Genomic DNA, 22,205 nt, shown 5'->3' with positions numbered 1-22,205 from the left:
AATGATATTATAAAAAGAGCCTTCAGTTTTACTATTAATTCAAGAAATTCAAACAGTAAGGTATTTTTACCTGTCATGTTTATAAAGATTTAAGAGTTAAACCGAAGTTCTCACCACAAAAGAAAAAAGAAAAGAAAATTGCAGCTATGTAAATGATCTATGTATTAACTAACTTTATTGTGGTAATCATGTTGCAATACATATATAAAATCACTATGTTGTACACCTTAAACTAATACACTATTATATATCAATATCTCAATAAATCTAGGGAAAAAACAGAACTCATTTGCCTTGTATGTTATTACTAGACTATAACTTATACTTTTCATTCAAATTTTGAACTTTACCTATTCCACATACCTTCCCAAATATTTTGTTGAAAGTGTAAGCTGGGGGAAAAACAAAACAAAAGTTAGTGTTTACGCAAATCAAATGTGAGTATTTTTTTAATTGTATGTTTGTAGTAAAACTTTTTAATATTAAAAATAATTAGGAGCCTGCCCTGTCTAGTGGGGCTCAATGAGTTTGGCATCATCCCACAAACTGAAAGACTGAGGCACATTCAATTCCCAGCCAGGGCACATGCCTGGGTTGCAGGCCAGGTCTCTGGTTGTGGGCATGCAAAGGCAACTGATCAGTTTCCCTTGCACATTGATATTTCTCTTTCTCCCTCCCTTCCTCTCTCTCTAAAAAATAAATAAATACAATCTTTTTTAAAAATCAGGGGGCTGGTCAAGATGGTAGTGTAGGTAAACACAGCACTCCCATCCTCCCACAACCAAATCAAAATAACAACTAAACTACAGAACAACCACCACTCAGAATCACCTGAAATCCACCGGAACAGAAGTCCTATAACTAAGGATATAAAGAAGCAGCCACATCAAGACTGGTAGAAAGGGTAGAGATGTAGATGGGCTGGTCCCACCCACATGTGGTGGTTAAAAATCAGGAGGGGTATTTCAGCTGCAGAGGACACCCTGAGGAGCAAGGGGACCCGGTCCCACACCAGGCCTACCAGCCCAGTGTTCCAGTGCCTGACAGAGAAGTTGGTATCATACAAACTGAGGAAACGGCTGAGAAAAGCAGCACAAATTTTGGCTGAGTGAGACAGACAGGCTACTGGAATCCCAGACAGTTTCTGTTAAAGGACCCACACACAAACTTAACTGGACTCACTTTGAGCTCCAGTACTGGGGCAGCAGCTCAAAAGGAACCGGGGACATACCGGGAGAAACTGAGTTGCTTGTCACAGCTCAAAGCCAGAGGGACAGCTCTCTCCCAGACAGAAGTGCCGGCAGAGTACATTGTTCCTTTTCTGAGCCCTCCCTTCACAGAGCCAGCAGAAAGATGCCATGTAAGTCAACCTCGCTAACACTGTTAACTCCACCCTAGTTATTCCCTCACACTCTGACTCACCCAGCTTTCAGGACCACCCAAGCTGTTTCCAGTGGCTTTTCCATATGAATGATCTGTCTTCACTCGTGCTTCAGACTTTCCTAAAAATCCCTCAACAAGCAGCATCTGACCTTGGCATGCCACCTCCCTATGCCCCAGCAGTATTGGCAGCTTGTCCTCTCCTGGGCACCTTCGAGACCAGCACAAGTAGCAGCCATCTGCAGATTGTTATGTAGCTCATACTGGGCGGCCCCAAGCAGAACACAGGGGGCAGCTGTCCTGGGTCTCTACTTACAGGAAGGTCCCAGAGCCAGAGCATGCAGTGGACAACTTCAGACCCTGTCAAAGCACCACCACCCAACCACTTCCATAAGTGACACACTCCAGCAGTGGACTCGGTGGACACCAGAGTCCTGCTGAAGTAAGTCCTGCTCCATGGGGTGGGGCCCTGAACAGCAATGGTCACAGCTAGCTAGTCCTTGCAGCTGATCTGTCTGAAGGTAAATCCCTCCCATTGAGGTTCCAACAGCAATCAAGGCTCAACTACAACAGAAGGGTGTACAGCTGACACAGGGTCAAGCATGGTGGGCACACCTGGATTGACCAGCTCAGTTGAACAGAGAGGCTGTGTGACACTGGACCCTACAGGACACCTACTACATTAGTCCACTATACAGAGCCCAGTAGATATAGCAGCTCTACTTACTGCATGCAAACAAGCAGAAAGAAGCAACCAAAATGCAGAAACGAAGAAACATGTCCCAAATGAAAAAACAGGACAAAACTTCAGAGGAAAAAATTAAACAAAATGGATACGAGCAAACTACCAGATACAAAGTTCAGAACACTAGTAATAAGGATGCTCAATGAACTTAAGGGAAGAATAAATGACCTTAGAACTTCAAGAGCATAAAAAAGGACATACAAACCATAGAAAAGAACCAGTTAGAAATGAAGGATACACTAATTGAAATGAAGAATAGTTGACAGGGAATCAACAGCACAGTAAAGAAGCCAAGAATCAAATCAGCAATTTGGAATATAAGGAAGCAGGAAATACCCAATTGGAGCAGCACAAAGAGAAATGAATTTTCCCCCCACCCCACCACCCCAAAATGAGGATAGCATAAGGGGCCTTTGGAACAATTTCAAACATACTGGCATTCACATCAAGGGGTGTTGGATGAAAAAGAGAGCAAAGAATTGAAAACTTATTTGAAAAAATAATGACAAAAAACTTCCCTAACTTGGTGAAGGAATTAGACATACAAATGCAGTAAGAGCAGAGAAACCCAAACAAGATGAACCTAAAGAGGCCCACTCCAAGGCACAGCATAATGAAAATAATAAATATTAGAGGCAGAGAATCTTAAAAGCAGCAAGAGAAGAGCAGTGAGTGACCTACAAGGGAGCTCCCATAAGACTGTCAGCTGATTTCTCAACAGCAGCTTTGCAGAGCAAAAGGGATTGGCATGAAATATTCAAAGTGATAAAAAGCAAGGAGAACCTACAGCCAAGATTACTTAACCAGCAGAGCTATGATTTAGAGTTGAAGGACAGATAAAAAGCTTCCTAGACAAGAAAATGTTAAGGAGTTCAACACCACCAAACCAGTATTACACAAAATGTTAAAGGGTCTTCTTTAAGAAAAAGAAAGATTTAAAAAATGAACAATAAAATGGTAATAAAAATATATCTATCAACAACTGAATTTAAATAACAAAATAAATGAACAAGCAGAAAAGAAACAAACTCATAGATACAGAGGACATTTTGACAGTTGCCAGATGGGAGGGGCCTGGGGATTGGGTGGAAAGGTGAAGAGATCAAGAGGAAAAAATTTGTAGTTACAGAATAGTCATGGTGATGTAAAGTACAGCATAGGGATCATATTCAATGGTGTTCTAATAATCACGGTGTCAGATGTGTACCAAATTTGTAGAATGACCACTTAATAAGTTATAGCTTGTCTAATCACTATGTCGTATGCCTGAAAGTAATATAATAATTGTATGAAAAAACGATTTCAAAAATGAAGTATAAACAGAAACACACAGAAAAAATAGATAACATATTGCAACTGTTTTGCATAATGCCTAGCACATAGTATTTGCTCAATAAGTATTTGTACCATCATTATTATTGTTAAAGAGAAAAAAATGAAAGCTTATAAGCAGCATGTGTAATTAATTGCTTTCCATTTTCTAAAATATCCGTCTTATAGGAGAAAGAGCTAACGTGCATTTTTTTTTTAAATGTGAAATTTGGTGGATACAGAACTTTCAGTTTTTACTTTATACATGTTGTGTTTATAACATTTTCAATGATGAGCACATGTTACCTCACGAGTGGTGATGAAATATGGTTTTTAAAATGATTCTTGAATAGACTTCTGCCAAGATGGAGGCATAGGTGGAAACACTGTGCCTTCTCCCACAACCAAGTTTGAATACAACAAAGGTTTGGAGAACAAAGACACAGCCAAAGAACAGAAAATTGAATTATATGGAAGTCCAACAACAAACCGTTCAACCAACTGTTCAACCCAGACGGTAGGAGGGGCGGAGCCAGCAGCAGAGCAGGGTCAGGCAGGAAAGATCTCCCGACCTGGGCGTGTAGGTGGCCTGGACCCAGTCAGGGTGTGGGGCAGACTGACCACGGTCGCACATTGGTGCACAGTGAGACGGACCACGCGGGCCCCGGAGGGTGAGCCCAGTGGTGGAGGGCTGACGGCAGTCCCACACTCACGTGCAGTGGGATGAAATGCACGGGCCCCGGTGACAGTGGCAGCTTTGGCACCTGTAGCTGCGGCAGCGGGAGGTGGCAGACGGACTGGCATTGCTCCTCTTTGACCCCGTCCCCACATACAGCATCACAATCCAGAAACTGAGTTGCCCTGCTCTGGTGAACACCTAGGGCTCCGATCCTGATACATAACAGGCAGGAACAGCCCAAAAGATGGGGCAAGAAGAACTCAAAGTCCCAGAGCCAATAGCTCTAAGCGACCAAGAGACTGCCAGCCCCTCAGATGCACAGTTCAAGACACTATTTATCAGGATGCTCACAGAACTGGTTGATTATAGTCACAAATTAGAGGAACATATGAAGGCTAAACTAATTGAAATGAAGGGAGATGCACAGGAAACCAATAGTGATGGAAAGGAAACTGGGACTCAAATCAATGGAATGGACCAAAAGGAAGAACGAAACATCCAACCAGAAAGGCATGAAGAAATGAGAATTCAAAAAAATGAGGAGAGGCTTAGGAACCTCCAGGATATCTTTAAACGTTCCAACATCCGGATTATAGGGGTACCAGAACGGGGAAAGAAACAGCCACGAGTGGAACACTTGTTTGAACAAATAATAAAGGAGAATTTCCCCAGTCTGGCAAAGGAAATAGACTTCCAGGAAATCCAGGAAGCTCAGAGAGTCTCAAAGAAGTTGGACCCAAGAAGGAACACACCAAGGCACATCAAAATTACATTAACCAAGATTAAAATGAAGGAGAGAATTCTAGAAGCAGCAAGAGATAAGGGGACAGTCACCTACAAAGGAGTACCCGTCAGACTGTCAGCTGATTTCTCAAAAGAGACCTTATAGGCAAGAAGGGGCTGGAAAGAAGTATTCCAAGTCATGAAATCCAAAGACCTACAGCTATTGCTTTATCCAGCAAAGCTTTCATTTAGAATGGAAGGACAGATAAAGTGCTTCTCAGATAAGGTCAAGTTCAAGGAGTTCATCATCACCAAGCCCTTATTATATGAAATGCTAAAGGGACTTATATAAGAAGATGAGAAATATGAACAGTGAAAGGACAGCAAACTCACAGTTATTAACAACCACACCTAAAACAAAAGCAAACCAAGAGGACAGCCAGATCAGGAGTGGAACCATAGAAATGAAGAACACATGGAGGGTTAGCAACAGGGGAGTGGGAGGAGGAGAAGTGGGGGAGAAGGTACAGAAAATAGCATAGACAGTAGGTAGAAAATAGATAGGGGGGAGGGCAAGAATAGTAGGGGAAATATAGAATCTAAAGAACTTGAGACATGTGGTTATAAACTAAGAGGGGGAGAATGGTGGAGGGGAATGAAAGGGGGAATAGAACAACTGTAATGGTATAGTCAATAATATATATATTAAAAAAGAAGTAAAAAAAACAATTTAACAAAAAAAACAAAAAAATATTAAAAAATAAAAAATAATAAAATGATTCTTGAGACTTTGACCCTGGAATGTTGGTGATATTTCCACTAGCATTTTCTCTGTTGTTTAGCTGAATGCTTCTGATTAAAACACTCTTTTTAAAAAATATTTTATTTATTTTTAGAGAGGGGAAAGGAGAAAGAGAGGGAGAGAAACATCAATGTGTGATTGCCTCACAAGGACCCCCTACTGGGGACCTGTTCCACAACCCAGGCATGTGCTGACTGGGAATCGAACCAGAGAATCTTTGGTTTGCAGGCCGGTGCTCAATCTACTGAGTCACACCAGCCAGGGCTGAAACACTCTCATACTAAGAGTGCTCTCACCTAGTGTTTCTGTGCAGTGACAAAGGTATATCATGACCGTGAGAATCAAGGGACTCGACAGGCAGAGAAAATAGACTGCCATGAACACACACAGAAGGGTGAGGGGCTGTTTTTAGTTTTGACAACCAAAAGGTAAACCATACTGTTAATAATAGAAGAAAAACTGAATTCCTCCAGTTCCATTGTCTCAGTTATATCTGTGAGGGTGTTGGAAGGACAGTGGATTTTTAAAGTAAATCCTAGTGGGTCACTTCAAATAATGTAGAAACCAGAATTCTGTGGACATTCAGAATATTAAAAAACAGGCATTTGAGCCAAAAAATGTTTGCCTACACAACTTTCTGTCTTTCATTCTCTGCCAAGAGGGTTGCATAAGCCTGTCTTCAGTGCCACCCAAAGCCCTCGGTAAAAAACACACACACAATAAAAACACAAAGCCTTACAAGTGGAAATTCAATTGTATTTATTTTTCTTATACAGAATCAGAGAAGTAAAAACCAGTACCAAAGTCCAGGTAGAATGGTTTGATCTGATTGATTTGGCTGCATACTGTTGTATGCATAGCATTCTAAATTAAAAATAAACACACATATGTCATATTACAAAATGTAGGAGTAAATTTTTTTAAAGTTAAAGTACTAGCACATAAATGATGTAGTGTGTTAGGGAAATGGTCTCTGTCAATCATCCATTTTGCCAATTAAATTAATCTACAATTTCTTTTTGACAACTTTTGTTTCTCATAAAAGTTGTACTTTCAGGAATTCCTTCCTCGTGTCATGAGAACACGACTCATAATCACCAATACCTGTGTCACTCCAGATCCCCTTCTGCTGCAGAGAGCCTTCCTACGCGCGGGAACTGCTGCCCCCACCCCAGCACACTAAGGTGCTTGTTCTGTGTGATGTGCTTCCTGTGGAAGACATGGCATTTCACATCCTAAAGGCTAGGATGAAATACTAAGAATTACTTAGATTTCACAGAGTTGAAAATAGGTTTTAACGTCAAGAAAAATATGTTTAATCAGAAAAAAAAGACCTAGAAAGATCTCCAAAATTATTTTTCAATTTTAATATGACTTTTCTATGGCAAAACTATTGGATGAAATGCGAAATTTATGATTGACACAGGATGACATAACTAGATATCCTGGCAGCTGTTCTCTAATAAGAAAAACAGTATAAATAGCACCTTATCATGATTCTGCAGGGGGTTTGACACTCACAATCATAGGAAATAGCCTTTAAAAAGCTGTTCTTATGTCGATTTCTAGCTTTAGTGTTCTTTAACAAAGGCCATATTTTAGGGCCATAAAAACAAACAAAAAATTATATCTGGCTTTATCTATTAGTAAACACATAGTCAGGGTCCATATTTAATTCTGGAAAAATATTTATGTTCATTAATAAATGTTTCAACTAATTTCTCTAGAAAAACTTCTAGTGTTTTCTAATGCCACAAGCTTACTAAGAAATTACTTCTAAAAATTGATAATATAAATCATTGATGTTTTAACTACTTTAAAAAAAGAGGGGAATCTGTTTCTTTTACATTTGATAACCTGAAAATGAGTCTATAAAAATATTTTTTAAAAAATACAGTAACACTGCTCAGTTTTGTTAGGTCCCTTGTTTTCGTTTTTTGTTTTTTCCTTAGAATGTACAACTGTTTTTGCAATTGTTACTACTGTAAGAGAAAAAATATATAGTGCTCCCTTCAATTTAGTAGCAACACAAACGTCGCCCCTGTCTCTCTCAGAGCACTTGGGGAGAGAAGGAATCAGAGGAACCTAAACCATGGGTCTTCAGGAAAAAGAAATCTCTTCATGGTGTTGGAGGCGACAGCAGGCTTCTGCCTTGTCCTCCTAATGGGCAGCATGGGCATGGACAGGCCACGCCGCCCCTGCCCCTCCCCACCACATAAAGTGCACCGAAGGCTGCTTTTCTCCTACAACACTCTTGGAATGAAGGTTGTAGTAGAAAATTGCTGTTTTGTTCTTTTGGGGCACCTCTTCTACCTCCTGCTTGTCTTGCTTTGGGGGTACTACAACTTGTCGATTTCCGCTTCACAACCGGTATGCTTCCCACTGTATTCCATAACTTTTACTACTTCACCTCTGACCTTTTCACATGCCTTCTTTCCAACGAGATAAAATGTATTCTTTCTGTCTATACTATGATAGATCAAAAAGGATCTTATTTAAGATTCCGAACAAATAAGCCCCCCTGGGAATTGAAAGGTTCCTCTCAGAGACCTGAATTATTGTCTTTCTAAAAAGATATTAAATTCATAGATTATAAATAATGTCAGCTGAAAACATTAAACAGTTGAGGACTTCATTGGCAATGCAGACAGAGTGCATGCCAGGTGAACCTGATGCTCTCTCTCAGTCCTTAAAAGCTAGTAAAAAATAATTTTTGGTTATATAAGAGGTATTGAGTACATATTTCATGCCTTTTTATAGCAACTGTAGCAAACAGGGTTAGGGTAACATACTTAGGAATCGATTTTACTGAATTCAGAAACATATGTCTCCACCATATACCCGCAAAGGGCATTTTTTAAAACGTCAGTCAGAGATCTGCTTCATCCTTCAAACAGTTTCATAGATAAGACTACTTTAAACACTTGAAATCTTAAAAGCAAAACTGACAAGGCTTCAGAATTCAAAAAGCAACAGCTTACTGTGTGCGCCCATCAGGTGGAAAGCTATGCTTTCCCGATGTTTTCAGAACAGTTTCAAAAGACAAAATTACAGTTGCCAGTGATTTATCAAAAACCCTTGGCTGCCCTTTGTCATCAGCTATGAAATTATAGTGCATCAGAAAATAAACATCAAATTCTAAGCTGCAACTTTTAAAAAATCCAACTTGCAATTTTAAACTGTCTGTTTGACAAATGCTCATAATCAGTACCAAACTGGTCACTTTCCTCAGATCTGTAGCATAGGACTGTGGCTTCCACGGCCGCCACTCGCCTGCTAGAAGGGCTAGTTGTCTAGATGCTACCACATAAATGGAGGATAAACTAATGTGTGTGACATCGTAAAGACAGAGTAATAAGAATCATCAAAACCAGCATGGACTCACAACTACATTGTTTTCCATACAGCAGAATTTTACTACCCATACGATGATTTTTTTTAAAGCTTGGGTTAAATATTTAAAGCATTTGGTACTACGGTCATCAATAGTTTTTGAAACTGTAAATCGGGTCTAATTTTGTGTACATTTCCTGGACCGAGCCACCTGTCAGAACTCACTGCCTGTGGTCAGCTTTTTATGGTTTATAATCAATTGATGTATAAATTTCAGCTAATACCCATAAAGCTTAGTCATGGGGCTGCAGAGAGAAAAACGAAGAAGCTATTCTGCATAACCCACCACAGCAATGCAGGCTTGCAGAGAATGAAAATAGAATATTTATTTACGTTTAACTTAAGTTACTGTCAATCAAATCCAGGCAATGATTAAACTGGCCAAATGGAAAGGCGGGAGCATGAGTCATGGAGGCAGAAAGCGGTTCACCTGCAGACTTGCTCTGCTCCATCGCTTCTTCCTAGAGGCCCAGGAAATGTCAGGTCATGGCTGCACCCAAGTTACAATGGGATTTATTACAGCCAGGTTAGAAAGGGCTCGCTTTTGTTCAGAGCAGACTCTACATCATTGAAGAGGGGGATCAGATCTTCAGATTCCAAAGTGCCGAGGTCCACATTGGTTCCTGGAAGACAGTCCAGAAAATCAGGGAAACGGGTCTGCTGAGGGTTGATGTTCATGGGTGCCTGTCCTGGGTTTTCTCCTGTAACAGAATGAAAGGAAACCATTTTAACTCCCTTCTTAAGCTTTTGAGAGAAGGAGAGTCCAAATGTTAACAATGACTCTCATCTTCATCTGTGCTCTGCCTAAATTTAATCAGAAGATTATATTGCTGCAGGTCTAAAATATTCCGTCTCTGGGCAAAATTTCAACTGCCACAACAGACACTGACTTGGGGATGATGTTCACTCCTAGCAGGCACGGAGATGCCGGCTGAATCTTTCACTGCTCTGGGCAGACATGGTCCATAATGGGAAGCCCAGGGAGGCAGGAAAGGCGCGTGTGAAGGCCCTTTGGGTCTGACCTACGACCCGTGCTTTCCCGTGACAGCAGCCTGAAGAGCTCTTTTGTGAAAGAGCAGAGAGGCCCTGCCCGTAGTAACTTCCTCATCACGGGGTATAATCTCAGGATTTAATTGCAAGCTTCTGGGCACCCATGTCCTCCCTCTTTATGTTCAAAGATAGTGGTGAGGAGTTTCTTTTCAGCGTGTTATTAAAAGACTGTCTTCATAGACAGCTCTAGGGATTGATTTCAAAGCATTTTAAGAAGTGGGTTCTGTAGGTCATCCCTCTCCCTGCACACACACACACACACACACACACCCCACCCAGCTACCTGCCTTTCTCACAACGTGTGAGTCATAATGCAATGAGGGTATGAAGGTCCTGAGAAGTCTTGCAGTAAAAACAAAACAAAACAAAAAAACCCACTTTTGTTTATCTTGTTTGTTTGGAAATTTATTTCCTAAAACTACTGAATCACCTGATTTGCTTTCGGCAGAATTTATATCCAGATAGAACTAGAGTCTACAGAACACAGTTAAGAAAATGCTTGAGGGCTTCATTGGCAGTGAAGGTTATTGCCTTCATTGGAGGAAGGTTCAACGTCTGGGGTAGAACATGAGGAATATGTGTTCTTCATAAACAATAGTATAGGAGAAAATGTACTGATCTTTGTGCCAGCAGACTGACCTTTTTAGCTGTGTGAACTTAGACACACATAACTTGGGTGTATATGCGTTGTCTGGCCCTCAGTTTACTCATATGGAATTGGGATTATAGTACCTTTTTCACAAACTGGAGGAAACCCTCATATGATGGGCTCCATGGCCCCATGGCTCTGGGCACCGTTTGCACATACAAACTCATATGCATACACAACTGCAATAAATGTTTCCTGATTGTGTTAGAGAAAGAACCTGGGAGCTCAGTCCTGTTGGTTACACAGTATTAGAACAGCTAGTTAATTCAAGCAGTTTTCTGAAGGGACAAAAGATACCCAAAGACTGGGGAGCACTGATAACCAAGGCCAGCTCCCACTCGGCATCATTTTAAGAAACTCATTAAATTAGCTTTTGTGTCTCAAAAGTGTGGTAGCTTTCCTGAAAAGCATGTATAGAAATTTCACTATTCTGAGTAAAACTGCAGAAAATTCATTTTAACTACATGCATTAAATATTTTTCTGTAAGAAAAATTACATCTTTCCTAGTGATGAGGGAAACATAATCAAACTTCATTTTGGTGATAGCAAAGCTTAATGACTTTTCTGTGACTCGTAAAATATCAATGTTTCTTGACAGTATTTTATAGGATTTTCATTGCAAAAGGGAATGAAAAATTAAATCAAGTTTAACCACATATTGAAAACATCAAAATAGAAAAGAATATCCACAATAACTTTTTCTACCCACTAGAGTGTAAGAGATGGAAGTGAGATTTAAAATATCTGATTTCAGGTGCCAGATGTATTTTTTTATCTCCAAGTTAGAATCATTTATCTCGATTTTCCATTCAACTTTCTAATAACTCAAGAATACAGTTTTTAGCCAAACAAAAGCTCCCTATTTTAAAGAATTCCTATTATCCTTTCTCTTCAGACATTGAAAACATAGGAGACTAGTAAGGGTTCTTTGTTGAGGTTAAAAATTTTAAAATATTTCTCTTTGGAGCAACTCTGCAATCTCATTGCAATCTTTTCAGTTAACAATTTAAATATAACAAAATCTGTTTGGAGCAACTTTGCAATCCTTTTGGTCTTTGTAGTAATATCCATTTAAAAAGTGGGAGAGACAAAAATCATGCAAATCTTATAAGGGCGTGATTATTTCAGAATATTCTGGAAGGATGAATAACTTCTCAGGCTTTGCTCTTGCTGTCTATCTCCTGTACTTTCTTCACACCAAGTCCAGCTGTGGTTTCCAGGGCATTTTGCAAGGGCAGTGCTCAGCGGGCTCCTCCCACTCAACACGCGGTCAGTGGATTTAACACACCTTTTCTACCTACACTCGAGCTCTGCCCACTGTCACTTTCTCATTTTGTTCGAGTATAATCACATTTCTCCTTTCCTGAGGGTTCACGGCCACTTCCTACAAAGACGTCACAGAGGTGACCCTAAACCCAGTGAGCTGATACTCATTAACTGGGTTAACGTGGAGCCCTAACATTTACCAGATTTCTTCTGTACATTACCTCGACCTTCTTAGAAGGAGGGGAAATGAAGGCCAAGCTCTGTGATCTCATGACTCCTCACAACTCTAAGAAGTCAGCGCATTACACCCCCTCTACAGTGAGGAATCTGTGTCTCAGGGAGGCTCTAAGACTTACCCAGGAAGTGGAGAAGCAAGAAGTCCACTTAGGCTGCCTGCCTGCAAGGACTATGTTCCTCTCAGGAAAACAACTCTACACTGAGGCTTTAAAACATTTCCTATTTACCCACTCGAGGCCACCTTTTTATTTATTTACTTACTTGTTTGTTTATTTATATTTATGCCAAGCTTAGGTTTAGGTCTCCTTATCCTTTTTTTATTTAACTTTGCTTTTTATCTTTACTGGCTTCCCAGTGTTTAAAAAATGAAGCAAACGATTATTAAACATAGGAAGGAGCCACTCCAAAGAAGGTAAGATAAATCTCACACTAAAAAATAAAGGGATGAAGAAAGGAAGGGAGGCAGGAATAGAGGGGAAAAACTGAGGTAATAAGTCAAAGTCAAACAAAACAAATAGTTAAAACTATTCCTGTGTGACTCTTCACAAGACAGTCTGTACAACCCTCTAAAGATGAAGATGATGCCCTGCCATGAGACCCCGAGGCAGCCGTTCCAGCACCCTACGCTGGCTGACTGACGGTGTCTCGTCTGACTGAAAAATCAGATTCAGAGTAGGAAGCACAGGCACCTGGCAGCAGAGTGTGACAAACACAAGCACTGTGGACAGCAGTAGTTGGAAAGCAATTATATTCATCACAGAACAATTCATTTCTACCACCAGTGAAGAGAAAGGAGACACTTGCATAAAAAAACTCCAGCTCTGGCTGGTGTAGCTCAGTGGATTGAGTGCGGGCCCACAAACCAAAGGATCGCAGTTCGATCCCCAGTCAGGGCACATGCCTGGGTTACAGGCCAGTTCCCAGCAGGGGACGCATGATAGGCAACCATACATTGATATTTCTCTCCCTCTCTCCTTCCCTTCCCCTCTAAAGATAAATAAATAAAATCTTTTAAAAAAGAACATTAAAACAAAAAACTCCAAATGGTGGACACCTCAGCTGTTGTTATTTTTGGTTCTAGAATATCTTCTGGAGGTTTAGGACTTTGATAACTAACTCTAGATTTAGCTAATAAAACTACATTCAGTTTTTGCAATTGAAGGCCTTTCTCCTTGAGAAGAGGAGACAAAGAAAGGTAACCAGGAAGCCAAGTGAAGCCTGGACTGAAGGTGGAGCAGGCCAGGGAATAGGTTCAAGTCACCCTGACTCTCCTTTTAAATTGCTGAGAGAGGGCATTGTTACTGTTGGGATTTGGAGCTGAGAATTTAGAATCCTCTGAGTTGCTTAACTTTCCAGATGCCCACTGCCAATTGCCTTCCAAATGCAGCGAACGACATGAAAAAATCTGCATGCTGGTGGAACTACAAACCAGTACCCTCGTCAAGAGCAAAAGTGTCCCATACGTTACAAATGAAAACCAAACTGCATTTAACTCTTCACCTGTTGAAGAATGGAAAAGCAGACGGTGGTATGTTAATATGATTATAAGGAGAGGGCTAGATGGAGCAAGGACAAGCAAAAGCAAAGAGGAAAAAAAGCAGGATTTAAAAGCCTGGTCCCATACATAAACTATATTTGTATAAACTATAGGGAAGGGGCTAGAGTTTGTGAACAGTACTTGGGGAGTCGGGTGGCCTTTCAGCTGTCATTTTATGTTGTTTTGAGATTAAGTGGTTCTCATTGGATTTTAGAATTGAGATGACTAAAAAGACAATTTAAAAATACAAATGCATCGCAAGTCCTTGCAGGCTTTGCTCCTCCTACCTGTGTCCATCTCATCCACGTTGCTGAGGAAGTCCTCCGGGGTTGTGGGGACACTGTAGCACCCTAGCCCCAGGCCACTGTCATTGCTCTGCTCCCTCGAATGATATGGCCCTCTGGAGAGCAAAAGATGGAGAAACTTCAGTGTGAGCCCATTAAAGATATTTCAAAATTAAAATAGTCATGAAAATCCTAACCCAGTGTGGTTCTGTCACTCTACCCAACTTTCCAGGTGATGAAGAGAGGCAGACTTTGCACCTCCTTTTAATTTTTTTGACACATACATCCTAATGTCAATGAAATTAATAAATTGCAAGCAAATAAAACTGGCTGTTCCTAGTAAAATGACACTGATTTCCTTTTTCCTTCAAAATAATTGGAACACTATTTATGTATATTAAAAGAAAACACCAAGCAATGCTGAACATTGCTTTTGGATGCACGCGTTAGCAGGCAATAAGAAGCATAAAAGTACCGGTGATGAACACATGCCAACTTGAAAATGGTGTGACCACTGTGGGGGGAAGGACCAGAAGACACACTTCAGTAGTAGAAGGGATGAGTTTAAATATTAACTGTAATACTTATTTCAAAAATGTAAGATCTGGGTTTTAGGTACATGGGTCTTACATTATTCTTTATACTTTTCTGAACATTTGAAATACTTTTAAATCAACAATTTAAAAACTTTCCTTCATTATTTCAGCTACTGTTTGTTTTCATCTCTCTGTTTTTAATAACTTTCACATTTGTTTTTGTTTGCCAGAATCCTCTGGAAGGGCAGACAAGGCACAGGAAACAGAATTCTGCCCTTTATTTGAATTTAAAAGACCAAAGTTAAGGTTGACTACTTCTACTCATGAAGATACACCCTTTTCTTGTTTGTTTTACTGTTTCTTTATTGATTATGCTATTAGAATTGTCCCAATGTTTTTCTCTTTGTCCTTCTTAACCCTCACCCCCACTCCGGTGACCCCCTCCTCTGTTCACGTCCATGGGTCATGCATGTAAGTTCTTTGGCTACTCTATTTCCTACACTTGCTCTTAACATCTCCCTGATGATTCTGTAACCACTTATTTGTACTTCTTAATTCCCTCACCTTTTGTCCCATTACCCCAGGCCCCCTCCCACCTGGCCACCATCCCAATGATCTTCCTATCTATGATTCTGTTTCTGTTCTGCTTATTGGCTTAGTTTGTTTTTTAGATTCAATTGTTGATAGTTGTGAATTTACTGCCATTTTAATGTTCATAGTTTTGTTCTTCCTTTTATTAAATAAGTTCCTTTAAAATTTCATATAAGGGCTTCTTGATGATGAACTCCTTTAGCTTGAACTTGTTTGGGAAGCACTTTATCTGAGCTTCAATCCTAAATGATAGCTTCTCTGGGTAGAGTAATCTAGGTTGAAGATCCTTGCTTTTCATAACTTTAAATTCTTTTTGCCAATCCATTTTAGGCCTGCAAAGTGTCTTTTGAGGAATCAGCTGACAGTCCTATGGGAACGCCTTTGTAGGTAACTATCTGCTTTTCCCTTGCTGCTTTTAAGATTCTCTCTTTATCTTTAACCTTTGGAATTTTAATTGTGATATGTCTTGGTGTGGTCTTCTTTGGGTCTAGCTCGTTTGGGACTCTATGTGCTTCCTGGACTGTATGTCCATTTCTTTCACCAAATTAGGAAAGTTTTCTTTTATTTTTTCTTGCCCATTCTCTTCTCCCTCTGACATTCCTATGATGCAAATATTGGAACATTCGAAGTGACCCAGAGGCTCCTTACACTATCCTTGATTTTTTGGATTCTTTTTCCTTCTTGCTGTACTAATGTATTTTTCTTTTTTTTGTAATTTTTCTTTTTTAATTTTTAAAAATATATTTTATTGATTATGCCATTACAGTTGTCCCATCCTCCCCTCATTCCCCTCCACCCTGCACACCCTTCCCCCACCATTCCCCCCTTTCGTTCATGTCCATGTATCACAAATTCTTTAGATTCTGTATACTATTCCAATAGTATTCCTGCCCTCCCCCTTGTCTATTTTCCACCTACCATCTATGCTACTTATTCTCTGTACGTTCTCCCCACTTCTCCTCCCACTCCCCTGTTGCTAACCCTCCATGTGATCTCCATTTCTATGTTTCCACTCCTGATCTAGCTGTCCTCTTAGTTTGCTTTTGTTTTAGATGTATTTGTTAATAACTGTGAGATTGCCGTCCTTTTACTGTTCATATTTTTATCTTCTTTTTCTTAGATAAGTCCCTCTAACATTTCATATAATAAGGGCTTGGTGATGATGAACTCCTTGAACTTAACCTTATCTGAGAAGCACTTTATCTGTCCTTCCATTCTAAATGAAAGCTTTGCTGGGTAGAGCAATCTTGGCTGTAGGTGTTTGGATTTCATGACTTGGAATACTTCTTTCCAGCCCCTTCTTGCCTGTAAGGTCTCTTTTGAGAAATCTGTTGACAGTCTGATGGGCACTCCTTTGTAGGTGACTGTCCCCTTATCCCTTGCTGCTTCTAGGATTCTCTCCTTCATTTTAATCTTGGTTAATGTAATTATGATGTGCCTTGGTGTGTTCCTTCTTGGGTCCAACTTCCTTGAGACTCTCTGAGCTTCCTGGATTTCCTGGAAGTCTATTTCCTCTGTCAGACTGGGGAAGCTCTCCTTTATTATTTGTTCAATAAGTTTTCCACTCGTGGCTGTTCCTCTTCCCCTCTGGTACCCCTATAATTCGGATGTTGGAACATTTAAAGATGTCCTGGAGGTTCCTAAGCCTCTCCTCATTTTTTTGAATTCTTGTTTCTTCCTTCTTTTCTGTTTGGTTGTTTCTTTCTTCCTTCTGGTCCACTCCCTTGATTTGAGTCCCAGTTTCCTTTCTATCACTATTGGTTTCCTGTGCATGTCCCTTCATTTCAATCAGTTTAGCCTTCATATGTTCCTCTAATTTGTGACTATAATCAACCAGTTCTGTGAGCATCCTGATCACCAGTATTTTTAACTGTGCATCTGAAAGGCTGGCTCTTTCTTGGTCACTTAGAATTATAGGCTCTGGGGCTTTGAGCTGTTCTTGAGTCATAATGTTTGGTCTGTTCGCACCTGTTATGTTTGAGGGGCGGAGCCTTAGGTGTTCACCAGGGCCGGGCTACTCAGTCGCTAGGTTGTGATGCTGTATGTGGGGGTGGGGAAAAAAATGGTGCTTTGCTCTGCTCCACTCTCTCAGATTTCTGTCCCCTCTGCAGCTTCCCACAAGCAAATTGGGCCCCTCTGGTGCTGGTTCCCAGGTGTGTGGGCCCGTGTACTCTCCAGGACCCTGTGGGTCTCTCCAATGAACTCTCTGTGAGCTTGGGAGCCTCTTCCAGCCCCTCGACCCTGAGAAAGTCTTTCCAGTTGGTGCTTTTAGGCTCTAATTCCCATCGCTAGGGCCCTAGCCTGAGCAGTCTGTCTCACTGTTCGCTCCTTCGCTTGGTTTATCTGCACATGAATGTGTGATCGCAGTCAACCAGCCGCCCTGTGCCCTCACTGGATCTGCCTGTCGCCACCCCACACCTGGGATCCACCAACCGCCTCTGCCTCTGCTCCTGGGTTGGTCGGACGGAACGATCTTTCCAGCCTGACCCTGCTCTGCCGCTGACTCTGCCCCTCTTACCAGTCTGGCTGAGTGGTTCGTTGTTGTAGGACTTTTGTACAGTTCAGTTTTCACTGTTTTGGCTGCATTTTTGTTTCTAAAACTTTGCTGTCTTTAAATTTAGTTGTGGGAGGGGGCACAGTGTTTCCACCTATGCCTGCATCTTGGCCGGAAATTCATATTTTTCTTTCTTATGTTCCAAATCATTGATTTGATTCTTGGCTTCATCCATTCTACTATTGTCTCTATAAGTTGTTGTTTATTTCAATTAGTGAATCCTTTGTTTCTGACTGGATCTTTTTTATGCTGTTGAGGTCCTCACTGAGTTCCTTGAGCATCTTTATAACTATTTTTGAACTCTGCATCTGATGGATTGCTTATCTCCATTTTGTTTAGTTCTTCTGGAGTTCTGTTCCCTCATCTGGACCATATTTTTCTGTCTCCTCATTTTGGCAGGCTCCCTGCATTTGGTTCTATGTATTAGGTAGAGCTGCTATGATTCTGTGTGTTGGTAGTGTGTCCTAATGTAATAGGTGTTCTGCAGGTTGCAATGGCACAGCCTCCCCTATCTCCCAAGCTGTGTACTCGAGGTGCTCTCTCTGGGTGGGCTGAGTACACCCTCCTCTTGTAGATGAACCTTGTTGCTGTCAGCAGGTCAATGGGAGGGATTCACCCAGTCCAGACAGCTGGCAGGACTGGCTGTGACCCCTGGCCAGCAAATACCTCTCTCTATGGCTTGTGGAGGTGGCTGGGTGGTGCTCTGACTCTGACATGGTCTGTAACTGTTCGCTGGGTATACAGGCTCTGGGGTTCCCTGGGTAGTGCAGGCCAAGGTCAGCCTCCACCTGTGTTCAGTCTGAGGTCCCTTGGCATAAGCTACAAAGTGATCTGCAGATGTCTGCTGCTAGTGCCAGGCCTGGGGACACTCAGTGAGAGGTACGGGGGTTGGGCTCAGCTGTTGCTTGTTTGAGTGGATTTAGGAAGGTCTGAAGCCTACATCTAGCCCAGCCACTGGGAAAAGACACTGTTACTGGGGTGAGACAGTTGCTTGGGTAGGCCTGTAAGTTGGATGGAGCAGACCCTTAGGTAATCACCAGGGTGGGGTTTACCATGTGAGCCAGGCTGATGGAAATTCAGATATGGTGCCACTGCACTGTGGCTCTGTGTGGGGGAGAGGTGATAAGTTACAGTGGCTGCTGTCTGCCGTTCTCCCTGGGAGGAAGCTGTACCCCAGCTCTCACCCTGATGCCAGATACTTCACTTTCTCCTCATATGCCACTGGTGACCTTTGAGCTGTTGCCCTGGTGCTGGAGCTCATTGGGAGTGAGTCTGAGTAAGTGTGTGTGGTGTGAGGCCCTTTAAGAGGAGAGGCCTGAGAATCTTTCAGTTTCTTCCACCAACCCACACCCCACTAGTTTTTACAGCCAGAAGTTATGGAGACTTCTCTTCTTGGCACTGGAACCCTGGGCTGGGTGGTTTAGTGTAGGAATGGGGTCCCTCTCTCCCGAGAAAGTCTTCCATTTTATATCCATCACATGTGGGTCTGGGACCAGCCAGGTCCATGGCTTCACATCTCTGCCCCTCCATCCCTCCTACCCGTCTGAATGAATATGGTTTCTTTAATTCCTTAGTTGTTGGACTCCCATACACCTCAATTTTCTGGCAGTTCTGAGTGATGGTTGTTCTGTATTTTAGTTGTAATTTTGCTACGGTTGTACAAGGAGGCAAGCTGCATTTATCTATGCCTCCATCTTAACTGGAAGTTGATATTCCTGACAAAATTATCTTTTCCATCTGCCCAAGTGTTTCTATTCTAAAACGTCATCTCTTTTTATGATTTTATTGTGAAATAATTTTAGAATCTCACAGAAGATGCTAAAGAAATAGAGATTCTGCCCTCACTGGCGCAGCTCAGTGGATTAAGTGCGGGCCTGCGAACCACACGATCGAGGTTCGATTCCCAGTCAGGGCACATGCCTGGGTTGCAGGCCAGTTCCCAGCAGGGGACTCACAAGAGGCAACCATACATTGATATTTCTCTCTCTCCTTCCTTTCCCCTCTAAAATATAAATAAATAAAATCTTTTTAAAATAAATAAATAAATAATAAACATTAAAAAAATAGAGATTCTTATGCACCCTTCCCCCTGCTTCCCCCAACATCTTACATAACCACAATACAATGATCAAAACCAGGAAATTGACATCACATAATATTATTAACTAAACTATGGACCTTATTCAGATTTCACCATAAACACCACTTGTTAATTATCATGTTCTCTATTTGCCACATGGAATGCTTCCCCCCACACTGGCCACACAAAACCACAAGAATCTTCCAAATGATTACTGTGAAACACCATCCCATAGAAATTATAAGTTCATCCCCATTTTAAAATTATTGACTAGGGATTTGAGATTTTTTGTTAAAGTAGGTAACTTCCTCTGCTTTTATTTTTTTTGCCACCACCCTCTGCTTGCTGCCTCAGTCCTCACGCTAACTTCCAGCCCCCACCTTCGCCCATCATAAACAAAGACTCATCATGCTCTGGACCACAAAATAAAGAAAGCAAAAATAAGCAGCTCCAAAATGTTCACTTACCCATTGAGGAAAGGATCTGAGCTATTATTAGTGATGGACCTCATGTCTGGGGTCATGGCGGGTGGGTTGACGGCAGCCTGAACCGTGGCCAGAGTCTCTGCTTCCATGGGGAGCTGTCTACAGAGGGCAGCTTCCTGGAGAAACATACCAGTCACAGGGAGAGGCAGGAGTTATACCCTCGGTCACAAGGATCAGAGCAAAAGCACGTGCCACATGCAAATGTTTTACCAAATACAAAGCATTTTACATGTATTCCTAATTTGCCTGTAGGACACTTAAAGTAGCAACTGTCCCGTCTATCCAATTGTTTAAATAGCTAATTTGCATAAAGGCCTCTCATGACACTTTCTCAGAGGGGAGGCTATTTTTATCCCAGGTGCTCAGACCAAATCTAAATCACTGAAAGCCACTGGACTCCTCTGGACTAGCAAGTACCTTCTGGTCTCTGCCATTTATCAGTCCTTAAAACTCTGGATTACAGAGTTCAGGCTCTACATTAAGTCATATCTGGCGATTTTATGTCAATAGCCAAGAGAGCAAAAACGATCTGTTAAAAAGTTTTTTTGTCAATCAGTCTTTCTATTGTTTGACTAATTGTCAATCAGTCTTTCTATTTGACTAATTATTTTGTTGACCTGACTAACAAAGGTTAGGGAAGCATGCAGACACAATCTAAATCCTACTGCTGATTAACTGAGAGCCTCTGGATTTCATTAGTAAAAATTTGGAGCTAGAATTATTTTTTTAAAGCTAGCATTACTTTGCCAAGGAGAGTCAATCTAAAAGTTATGGATTTGACTGCATTTTTGTTCTTTAGGTAAAACCTCCAACGAGTCTCTCCTATTTTGACAAACACGACCAGACATCAAATTTTTCAAATTTGCTGCTCTTCCCAGAGAAGGATGCATTTGTGTGTTTATACTTTATCCAAAATCAAAACTAGGCCCTTCCTATATGTATACCTCTCGGCTGCCCACTTTCCAGGCTATTGACATTGGTCTTACTGTCCTTTAGACTCTCAAAACATGGCAACAACGGTAAAGAAATATTTAATCCACCTAAGTTATACTATCTTCCTTAGATCTGTTCCAGCCCTAACATGCCATGATTTTCGAGAGTAACTGCTGTCTAGACAAGTCTAATGAAGTCATCGGCTATAAAATTTTCCAGTTACTAGAGTTCACTGCACTGTTACTAGGAGTCCCGGTAGCATGACTCTTACAAGCTGAGAGAGACCTGACTGACAAGACACTGCGTTGCTAATGTATACTGAACTTCCTACCCTGGCTAGGAAGGGCTCCTGGATTGCTCTTGCTCTTTTAGAATGCAAACATTCAGAATACTGAACTAACAAATTTTATTCAGTTAATCCATAAAAAGCAAGCCAGAAAAGAAAAGGAAATTTTTAAAAAGTAATTAAAATCCATAATCTAAATCTTGGAAGTCTCCTCTTGATAAATCTAGAAAAAAAAAGGAATATTTTCTGATAGCTGTCTTTCCATGGCGGGGAGTGTGCCCTGGAAACCTTATTCTCCAACCAGAGTTTACCTGAAGGTCTCACGTGGATGAACAGCAGGGACTAAACCTGCTGTGAGGAGACTGGAACCCACCAACCCCTCAAACACACTTACACACTGAAAATGTGGGGTATATCCCCCAAACTGATGTCCTTTGAAACATACAAATTGAAGAAATGGCTACACTTCATTGCATTTGACATAGTTTGATTACCATATGTTTTAAGAATACTGAATGAATTTGAAATTTCTAGGTGGCTTGAATATAAACATAAGAATCATTTCTGGAATTTCATGGCAATTAAAAATACATATTATATACATAAAACATATGAATTATTCATTATCTGTTATTATATATGGAAATATTTAAATTATATGAAGAATATCAGAAACCAGGGAC

At 41.0% G+C, this 22,205-nt stretch overlaps 1 protein-coding gene across 1 annotated transcript in view; it reads right to left on the bottom strand.

Moving 5' to 3' along the window:
* Nucleotides 1-6,382: 6,382 nt before the first annotated feature.
* The window catches only part of WWTR1 (WW domain containing transcription regulator 1), a 128,790-nt gene continuing 112,967 nt past the window's right edge, over nt 6,383-22,205 (bottom strand). Inside the window, exons 5-7 of the mRNA XM_037061840.1 lie at nt 20,286-20,419; nt 14,061-14,173; nt 6,383-9,734 (exon numbers count right to left, since the gene is read on the bottom strand). Of these exons, the coding sequence (XP_036917735.1) occupies nt 9,550-9,734; nt 14,061-14,173; nt 20,286-20,419 (432 nt within the window). The 3' untranslated portion in view covers nt 6,383-9,549. The remainder of the gene's footprint in view (nt 9,735-14,060; nt 14,174-20,285; nt 20,420-22,205) is intronic.

Source organism: Sturnira hondurensis, unplaced genomic scaffold (assembly GCF_014824575.4).
Source record: "Sturnira hondurensis isolate 20B ecotype Veracruz unplaced genomic scaffold, ASM1482457v3 Scaffold0013537, whole genome shotgun sequence".
Classification (NCBI taxonomy): Eukaryota; Metazoa; Chordata; class Mammalia; order Chiroptera; family Phyllostomidae; genus Sturnira; species Sturnira hondurensis.
The sequence above is the reverse complement of the archived record's forward strand: the minus strand, read 5'-3'. Positions and strand labels throughout refer to the sequence as shown.